Source organism: Dermacentor variabilis, chromosome 4 (assembly GCF_050947875.1).
Source record: "Dermacentor variabilis isolate Ectoservices chromosome 4, ASM5094787v1, whole genome shotgun sequence".
Lineage (NCBI taxonomy): Eukaryota > Metazoa > Arthropoda > Arachnida > Ixodida > Ixodidae > Dermacentor > Dermacentor variabilis.
Window position 1 is genome coordinate 161,043,947 of NC_134571.1, and position 10,513 is coordinate 161,054,459.

A 10,513-nucleotide genomic window follows, 5' to 3' on the forward strand; every position below is an offset into this window, starting at 1 on the left:
AATTTCCAAGTATTACGGAATTTTGAAAAAAGAAGTTGTTGAAAGTAGATAACATAATTGTTGTCCTCGAACTGTATTATTCGAAGTGGCATGGATTATTAGCACGAGAAATGGAAACACATATTAAGGGTACAAATACACAGGGTACAGGGTCAGTTCAGCAATGCCGCAATGCCTTCCTGGTAACAGAAGTAGCAGCCTTATACTAGTAAACGCACCTTTCCACCGTGTCAGCATGCGAATTTGAGGATTGCGTCCTAAGCATGATCAACTCTCTGAAGCAACGTCGGCGCCCCCTCCCCACCTCCCCCGCCACTTTGGAAGAATTGCTTTCAGAAGAAATTTCGACGTCTCTACCGACCGTTATGCAAGGTACGGCTATGACGGCAACTCACTACCTGGTTCAGAGTCTACGAATGCCGAAAGTGTTCCGTGAAGATAATACTACAGGCGTGTTGTATTGGATTGTTTGAACGAGGCGCGTGGGCGCTATCTCTCGAGAAAAGAGGAGGAAGAACGAACTGGGTTCACGTTGTGGATCTAACCGGTCAGCGCAGCAACCGCTGTTGTAAATATAACTTGTAAATAGTGGCTTGCCTTGCTGACTTGTCCTTCGTGTAACATTGTGGCGGAGGTGAAACGTTCCCCGTCCTCACCACAGAGCTCCAAAGCGGCCGCACCGTCGTCTTCTCAGCCATGGCTTCCGATGAAACCACCCCGTCGCCACCTACACCTGCGGCGTCAATCACAACGTACGTTACGCTTCCTAGTCTCCGTGATCCTGGGGCATTCTCCTCCCAAAATGACGCTGACATTGACCACTGGCTCAGCATGTATGAGCACGTTAGCCAAAGCCACCACTGGGACCCTACCATCAAGCTAGCTAATGTGATCTTTTATTTGGACGGGGCACCGCGAGTCTGGTTTCGCACCTATATGAGATCGAGCGCTCCAGCTGGGACATTTTCAAAGAGCGCCTTCGCGACCTATTGTGCAACCTGTCAGGTCGCCAATAGGCTGCACGAAAAGTGCTTGCCACCCGTGTCCAGTCGTCGACCGAATCGTATGTCTCCTACATACAGGAAGAACTCACGCTGCGCCGGTATCAACTCCTCCTCCTCCGAGAAAAAGTGTCTAGCAGTTGTGTGGGCTATCATAAAATTTCGGCCTTGTCTCTATGCTAACTTATTCCAGGTGGTGACAGACCACCATTCCTTGTGTTGGTGGGCCAATTTACAAGACCCGTCCACGCCACTGGCATGATAGAGCCTGCGTCTGCAGGAGTTGAATCTTACCATTGTCTAAAAATCGGGACGCAAACACAAAGAAGCGGACACGTTGTCGGGTGCTCCCGTATAACCTTGCAATAATGACATGGATGAAGACGGCTGATTCCTTGGGGCCCTCACCACATCTGACCGGATCTGGCGGCAGCACGAGGACACCAAAATGCGCCCTCCCATCGATCACCTTGAAGGCAATAATGTTACAATACCACGGCACCATTCTCGCAGTCGCTCTACCTTCTGCCTTCGAAAGGGTGTCCTTGAGTGCCACCGACGAAGAGTATCTGCTGCTTGTACCTGCCGACTCCCGTGATGACATTCTCCTCGCCTGCCATGATGAGGCGACATCTTGATACTTGAGGTTTTAACGCTTTCTCGCCAGAGTACGCCAGACGTACTACTGGCCCAGATTTTCTACCACCGTCAAGCGACACTTGCCAAGCACCCATAAGTGTCAGCGCAGGAAACCCCTGTATAGAAAGCCGTGAAAAGGCTCTGTCATGGAAATACTTACTTTAAAAAAAGGATAAAGGCGAATATTTCCTAGGTATTACGAGAGGTAAAATGCCAACTGTTTCTTGTGGATGACACACTGCCATAACGAGAATACGAAGACGAGATAAATCTAGCGGCTTCACTTTGAATTGATTCCACGAGGTCAGTAAGGTAAGGTTGATGGGGATACCACATGTTAGAAGCGTACTCTAATGATGGAATAATTAGCGAATTAAATGCTGAAGTTTAGTGTCTCAGTTTGCAAGGCTTAGGTGACGTCTTAGAACGAATGCTTTCTACATGTTTGCCAGTGGTTAATCCAACATGATCAATCTATTCTAGATTGTAATTTACCAGAACTCCTAGGTACTTAATCGACGAAATTGTTTCAACTGCACAATTGTTAGGTATTTTTTAGGCAATAAATTTAGACTAAGGTAAATTTAACGTGTTTATTTTCCTCACTGGTAATTTTCATGTGAGATTGGCTGCAAGAATCTGAAGGAGCCCTTCAGTCGGATTGCAGGGTTAAAGTGACGTTCTAGTTGGTTATTTTGTTAATGCTATGCAGTCATCTCCAAAAAGTACGTATGGAAGACTGCGTATTAGTCGATATATCGTTTATGTAGGTTAAAAGGTACAGCGGCAAATAAAACTGATCATTGTGAGAGTCCCGACATGACATGCGTGTGGCGAGATACGTTGCGATTGATTTTAACATTCTGAAGTCTGTCAGTTAGAAAGCCCTTAACCCACATAAACGTTTCTTCATTTAGTTGTAGGCTAAGTATTTTTGTTAGCAGACGTTTGTGGGGGAAGCGATCGAATAATTTAGAGAATTCAATAAAATGAGCATTTTTGAAGAATGTCCAATTTATGGAGATATGTAAATCGGCTACAATATCAAACAGTTGGGTATTGCAGGATCTGTTTTTTTTTCTGAAAGCCGTGTTGGTTTTCAAAAGTAATTTATTCGTTTCAAAATCAGGCAACATGTGACTCTATGGGATATGTTCCAGTAGTTTGCAGTAAACATATGTAAGGGAAAAGGGACAATAATTGTTCGCGAAATACATGATTCCAGATTTAAAGCAAAGAATTATATGCGCAGTCTTCCAGTCATCTGGTATAAACCCAGTGTCCACTGACTGTTGAAAGATGAGGAACGAAAGATATGATGAATTATCTGATGTTAGCTTTAAAAGTTTTGCACTAATACCATCCGGTCCAGGGAAAGACTTGCATGGAAGCCCCTCCATTGCTCATGCTATGCCCGCTTCTGTTATTGAGATAGCTGGAAACTCGCGCGAAACTGCTTGCGCTTGAAGCATCGTAGTTTGCAGCGGCAGCGAGAAAACCGAAATAAAATGCTGAATAAAATTTTAAAGTAAATGCTTCTATCGACAGTGGGTCACCATTTTCCCATTTGGGTTGTACACCGATTAACTTTCCTTTCGGGTTTATTACCCGCCAAAATTTTCCAGGGCTGGTAATCATCAGATTGGGCAGAATTCAGTTAAAGTATTTATTTTCAGCTTCTCTGATGGAGGTCACTGTAAACTTTCACAGCTTTTCGTAGTTTTACCAGTCTATATCGGTATTTGACGTGGAAGCTTTCTAAATGCCCCTTTTTTCTCGTTAATAGTTATCTTCACATCCCGTGTTAAGCAAGAATCGTCAGCTTAATTACGCAAATTTTGAACATTTCAGTAAACCTTTTCAGCCTTTGTCACTGGGGCTCATTTACTGGTGCATAAAATCGAGACAAAAATATGGCGCAAATTATTTATGAACATCTTCATATCCATAAACATGGGTGAGTGTACTTACTGTGTGATTTTAAGCTTCATGCGGGGTGTGATTATGAAGATACACATACAACGACGTAGCAAAATGAGACGCTCGCCCACTCTAGTATTATATCTCAGACCGCGCCTTCATGCTAATTAGACAGCGTGAAAAAAAACGTTGATTAATACCTTAGTTAATTCTTCACAGCCCCACAAAGCGCTCCAGAATGCTGGTATGATTCTTATTGAGAAAATCCGTGAGCCAATGGTCTTGCTGATACCTTTATCTATGAACATCGTTGTAAAAAATAGGCTGATGTACACAAGGGAAAAACGGGGTAGCGTACCTTATTTAACCGAGACATAAAGAACCCACCCGTCGTGGTTACTTAGCGGCTATGGTGTTGGGCTACTAGAGGTCGCGGGATAGAATCCCGGCTACGGCGGCCGCATTTCGGCATGGGCAAAATGCGAAGACAACCGGGTACTAAGATTTAAATGCGCCTAAAGGAACCCCAGGTGTTCCAAGTTTCCAGTGTCCCCCACTAAGGCATGCGTCATAATCGGAAAGTGGTTTTAGCACGTAAAGCACTATAATTTCTTTTTAATTTAATAAAGAACCCCTTGTGGTCAAAGGTATTGCCAGTCCCTCCACTGCAGGGTCCGTGTTAACCAACTCTTGAATCTTAAACCCCACAACTAAGGTTTTTTTTTTTTTGTAAGCTTGACGTTTATGTACGACTATAGCAAACCCGACAACCCTTACAAGAATAAAAACAATCGTTTTGTCGCGCCACAATCTTCCTCGTTTCCACCATACATTTAGTAATCACTATATTAGACAGTTTCAGTTACACGTACGTAGAGGCTTCACGTACGCAAATCTGAAAAGCCTACGCGTACCTTACGTGCACGCCATCTGAAACGCTTTTAGCTTCACGTACGCGACGCATGCCAAGAGGGACCCCCTAGCTCCATCTATCGGGAAATGTGAACACGGCGGCGGCCAATTCAATCCTGTCGCTGTGTTTCGATGCGAGCCGTCTGCGCGCGCGCGGCGCGCCATCGCTTGTTCGTGATCTTGCGGAACTGCCGCGCGAAGCTGCCTACGTGCGCAAGAAACGCAGGCAAAGAATTGAATCTCACGTACGTCCGTGAGACGCGCGCGCGCCCGCTACGTTCTACGCATGCGCACTGCTCACACGTAGAAGCTCTACGTACGCAAAGCCTCTACGTAAGTACTGTCTATTAAAGAGTGATGCACGCTTACTTTACAGCGCCGTACGTAGTCGTTCCGCCATGAGTCTTGCAGAAGAAAATGTGGTGCCTTGTGCTGCGCATGGAACGTGATAAACCGTTCTTATCAGGAGTGGCTAACCGTTTTCATGGCCATTACGAATGGATGTGGAGTGGACTGTTCCGATAATACAACGGGCTGATGCTGACGTGACTTTCTCTGCAGAGTGCGCATGCTCGTGTCGTGAACATAAAAAGGCGCCCAACTTGGCAATGAATCGCAATCGGTTAGCGGATCACTCGCAGTACGCCACAGCACGCCATGGCTAGGACCAAGCAGACTGCGCGTAAGTCAACCGGCGGAAAGGCGCCTCGCAAGCAGCTGGCCACGAAGGCAGCTCGCAAGTCCGCTCCCGCCACTGGAGGCATAAAGAAACCGCATCGCTATAGGCCTGGTAAGTTCGATTGTATATTTTAAACGCGTAGGTTTCTTTAGAAATGAAGCGTAGAGTGCGACAACTACATTGGCAATACCTTACCGTGGATGGTTTCACATTATTTAACGATGTGAACTCCCGTTATACATCAAGGTCACGAAGGGCATATGCGCTATGAACGTGGCATTGTATTTTTGACAGGAAGGTAACCAGGGCAGAGCTTTCATGAAAGAAAACACGAGAAGGACCGGCGACGATTATTTCTGTGCGAGAAGATAAGCTAAGAAGGGGCGGACGCCATTTAAGAGTGAATTCTAGAGTACTTCAATGTTTCTAGTTTTTTTTTTCCAGTCTGTCTTATCCCGTGCTCGAAATTGTGCTCCTTTTTGCACACAAAAACTAGCCACACTGCGTGGCGTCAGTCCTAGTCTGCATTCTTATTTCAAGTTGCCTTGTGTTGCTATAGACCGTTTTTTTCTTTCCTTGCGTTTTCTGCAGGCACAGTGGCTCTTCGTGAAATTCGCCGGTACCAGAAGTCTACCGATTTGCTCATTCGCAAGCTACCCTTCCAGCGCTTGGTTCGTGAAATAGCGCAGGACTTCAAGACCGACCTGCGGTTTCAGAGTTCCGCCGTGCAGGCCATGCAGGAAGCCTCGGAAGCTTACCTTGTCGGCCTCTTCGAAGACTGCAACTTGTGTGCAATTCACGCTAAACGCGTCACCATAATGCCTAAAGATGTACAACTTGCACGGCGCATCCGCGGGGAACGTGCGTAGGCACCTTCCGGCACTGCGTGCTGATCCTCTTCATTTTCGGCGCTGTCGCGAAATCATTATCATGACTGTTTTTAGCTTCATCTTGCGCAATAAAGGGCTTTTCCACTAGTTTTATGCTGAACAGGCGTTCTGTTTTGAAGCTCATGCGCTTTGAAGGCGTCACTGCGTGGCGCCTACGCATTCTGTGTTTCTCACATTCGATTTTTTTTTGCCCTCCCTAGTGGAGCCCTATCGCGCCGGCCTTGTTAAGTCTTCAGCTTCCACCTTTTGGTACGGCCTGCTTGATTTTATGTTCTGCGCAGACCTTTGAGTAATGTCTGCACGCCGGCACTACTAGCACAGATTTGCTTTCTGCGGCAACTGGTACTATGTATATGTCGCTCCAGCGAAAAAAAAAACGCAATAGCCGAGCACAAACGTATACGCAAGGAAAAAAAAAAAAGATCGACTAGGTTTAATATCAGCGTTCGCTATGCTTCTATTCACCGCAGGCTGGCTGGCCTTATGTAAGCTCGTCTCCGACCGAGACGAACACCGACGTGAAAAGCTGGCTCGCGGTTTCACGTCCACTGGGTAGTAGCCAGGAGTGCAGAAAATGCCATTCGCGTGCAGCAAAATCTGCATTGGCTATCTTCGTCGGTGCATCGCTAACCGGACACAAATAATCGCTCATGGTTATGGGCGCGAAACTTCCCGATGCACAGTACGATTGGCGCACCTCAGATTTTTCTAATATTACTATCCCGTAGGAACGCAAAATCGTATCTCGCAAACTTCTCAGTAGCTAAAATTACTTTTGGGAACTTCATATACCTTAGAGGTAGAAAACAATCTAGTTCATAATTTGACCATTTACATTACAGGCGGGTTTTGACGCTTGCATTTATGTGATGTGATTCTACGCATTGTTGTTGGCCCTAAATTTCCGCTGTGTATTAAGCTCTTTAATAACGGAATCTCGTTTCAGCTGACTATATTGTCATGTTTGGTAGCGCAACGTTAACATCAGAAATTGCTGGTTCATTTCATTGATGGTGCGCCTTGCTAGGCTACATCTGTTAGCTTGGTCGTGTCAAGCAAAAGCAGCCACCTGTGCAAAAACAAGCGTTCTGAAAGAACTAGACTCTCTACTGACAGGTTAAGTGTCGTTAGATCGCACCAGCGCCTGGTATTCTTGTATACAGTAGTGCAGCATCTTTATTGGGAACATGTTCAGTTATAAACAAGATCAAGGACCCATACATGTTCACTGCCAATCTGAAGTTAGTCAAATTGTCATACAACGGTTGTCGTCTCTTCGCAGCCCCATACCTTCTTCGGCGAGCGTAAGGTTGAGCCCCGACTGAACCTTACGCTCTCTTCTCCCAGGAAGGCAATTGTCCTGTATGATCTATAGCTGTTCAACGCACTACACCTGTGGAAACACGTTATTTGGTAAAGGAAGACATTCGAACTCGGCGTATGCAGCAAAAATAGCGTAAATAACTGGTATAGGTTCAGGTTCGTGTTGCTTTTTGTTGCTCTCCACATCGACAAGTAGAACCGCCGCACAGATGCGATGTTATGCTCCGATAAAACCATTTCGTGCACTTTACTGGCTTTATCCCGCTAGATTCTAACAAGCGTTATTGTTCCTGCTATTTCAAGTGAAACAAATTATCGACAATTTCAAATATTGAGAATTGAATTTGCATAAGGGTTCGGTAGGAAGCACTATTCGATTGGTATTAGAATTTTTTTTGATATTCGCCCACGCCTGTTTATATTTTGCTGGCCAGGCAGCACTACAAAAAACAAACGCTAAACGTCCATTAAATCTTGGTGGACAACTTTAGCATTTCTATTGAGAGCATGCGCCCACGCCCTGACATTACAAGTTGAAATGCATGAGTGGGAGCACAGATATCGATCAGTAACGGCCAAATTAGAAAGCCGGATTCATCATTGCATCTATAGGAGAACACTGTGGTATAATGGTTATAAACAGGAATGAGGTGCTTCAGAAAGGCCGGCTACCAAACGCTTTGTTAGAAGGACCTATCTTCGCCCAAAGCGGCCTCGTCATCCTCGGCATGTTAGCTTTAAGGTTTAGTAGAGTGACGTCACGTGCGATTGTTGCCGGTGACGGCGCGCTGTAAAAGGAAAGGCTTCAAAGCGAATGAGCGCTGTCGCATGACGTCTGTAAGCGTGGTTCTTCAGACGAGGGGACAAGAGCTGGAGAGGGGAAAGCGGGGAGAAAAGAAAGAAAATGAGAAAAAGAAGGCACCAATAGGGAAAAAGAACAAGAAAAGAAAAAGAAGGGCATGGGAGGGTTTTGGGGAAGCGAGAGGTTAGGTAGCATTCAGGAGTGTCACTGGCGGCATATGTTTGTTGCTTTAGAAGAGCCGGTCAGGTGCTCTGTGCGTGAGTAACAAGACCCAAAAAAACTTAGTTGAAAGAATGACTTTAGTACCGTTGCAGCAATGCGTTGGGTAATTTTGAAGGAGTTATGCTGACAAGGAGTCTGGCGTGCAATGCATGGGGTAACTGGAAGGCAGCGGCATGGTCGTTCAAGGGCCGTTAGTCTCAGTAGCTCAACGTAGATGTCGTTACAGCGGTACTCAGAAATGGGGTACCCTGTGCGGCTAAGGAGCCGAAAAAGGATATTGGCGTCTGGCACTTTGGAATGTGTTGGTGAGGGAGTTTCAAATATATATATATTATAAAAAAACAGCCGAAAAGGAGGGAGAACCGAAACCGGAATAACAAATAGGACAGTGAGATGAGTAGAAGCGGGCGGGGGCAGATTTGCATGGAAAAAGGGGTCGTACAGTTGATATAAAAGTAAAAACAAGAAAGAGCATGTTAAATTGAGTAGTAGGCAGAAAAAAAATTGCATGGAGGAATACGTGAGGTTAAAAATTAAGGTTAGCGGGTGGTACAATGTGGTTTGTGCTTTGATTGATGATGTGAGAATTTCATACTTAAGTTATCGCCTTTAAATATTCTAATTTGCCCCGCGCCAAAATAATTACCGTCGCGTATAGGCATTTAAACTTGTGTATGAGGTATGATTCCGTAAATTTCATCCCGCGAGGTGAACGGAAATTTGTTTGTAGTATATAGAGCCTTGCTTTGTCCAATATGCGACAATGTTCATTGAAGTGGCTGGCTGTTACTGTTACTGTTACTTGTGTGTTTTAAAACACAGCTAAAATTCAGCTCAGGGTTGGAACGAATGGCTCGGGTAGACGCTAACACATAAAATCTGTCGCATCGTCAGCTGTCGAAGCTGGTTGCATTCCATCGGCTCGCCTTTGCTTCATATCGCTCACTTATCTCTCACTTCGACTGGCAGCATATATTGATCTCGGACCTTGCACCCTATTTTCCAGGAGACGGCATTTATGTAATCTAGCTCGTCCCATCAAGTCGCCCATCTATGTGCTATCGAATGCGTAGCGACGTGCGAGACGGTATGACATGATTTTCCAAATAATCGTTAGCGAATGCGGCCCTTGGAATTGATTTCCTCTCTCAACAAAAATGCGTGCGTTAGCTGGCGCACGCACACGCGCATGATTTAAGCCGGTCGATACGCCGGCAAAGCAAGCCCACGCGCTGAAAGCTATTAGCGTACACCAAGCGCGAAAGCGTGCTCTGATACCACCAGCCGACGCCGCCACGCACATGTGACACTGAAATCCTACTTCACTTTCATGATCGTGCCCTTACATGCCTTTTTATCCATGCAACGACCGCGCCGCTGCACTGCAGCCTGACCGGAAGTTCGGGTGTGTGTGAAAACAATTGGCACGTTGTCAGGATGGCTAGAAAAGTTAGAAGGCTGGCATGAAATTGAAGAAGGGCAGATAATAATACAAAGCACTAATGAAAATTTGTGACGTATGCCTGTTATAAAATGCTCGCTGCGAATCCAAATTCTTGAGTTACCCAACTCGAGTCGTCCGCATTCAGCCGCTTTACGGCGTTCATCCACTACGCTCATTTTAGCCGGTACCGCTACACAGACGGAAACAACTAAACAACAAAAAATGGCGTTCTTCTTGCCGTGATTATTCGTACATCCATACGCGATGCAGTGCGCTGGCATTTTGTCTGTGTTTTGTTTTGGGTACCAGTTCAAGCTGGAAAGTACTTCGACCTACTTTGCGATAAATCTTGAACGGACCGGAGTATTTGGGACCAGATTTTCATGAAGTACGTACCCTAACCAGATCGCCTGGCTGAAACTGAGGACACTGGGTTGCGCGAAGACGATCCACATACTTTTTAGTATTTTCCCGTTTTTCACGTACTGTGCTCTGCACTTCGTGGCGCTACTTTGGAGAAGCAATTTCAGGATGAATTGGATGCATGTTTGCAACGTCCAGCCGAGTTTCTGGCTGTCGACTATGGAGCAACATAGCTGGAGACACACCGGCATTCATATGTGGAGTAAACCTGTAAATTGCAAGTATTCTAAGACCGCGAGCCTGAGGTCTCGCTATTCC

The 10,513-nt window shown here is 45.7% G+C and overlaps 1 protein-coding gene across 1 annotated transcript; it reads left to right on the plus strand.

The window, feature by feature from the left end:
• Nucleotides 1–4,835: 4,835 nt before the first annotated feature.
• LOC142579905 (histone H3-like) lies at nt 4,836–6,130 on the plus strand. Its single transcript, XM_075690578.1, has 2 exons — nt 4,836–5,262; nt 5,743–6,130. Exons 1-2 carry the CDS (start codon nt 5,130–5,132, stop codon nt 6,018–6,020), a joined length of 411 nt encoding a protein of 136 aa, XP_075546693.1. The 5' UTR covers nt 4,836–5,129; the 3' UTR covers nt 6,021–6,130.
• Nucleotides 6,131–10,513: the final 4,383 nt, after the last annotated feature.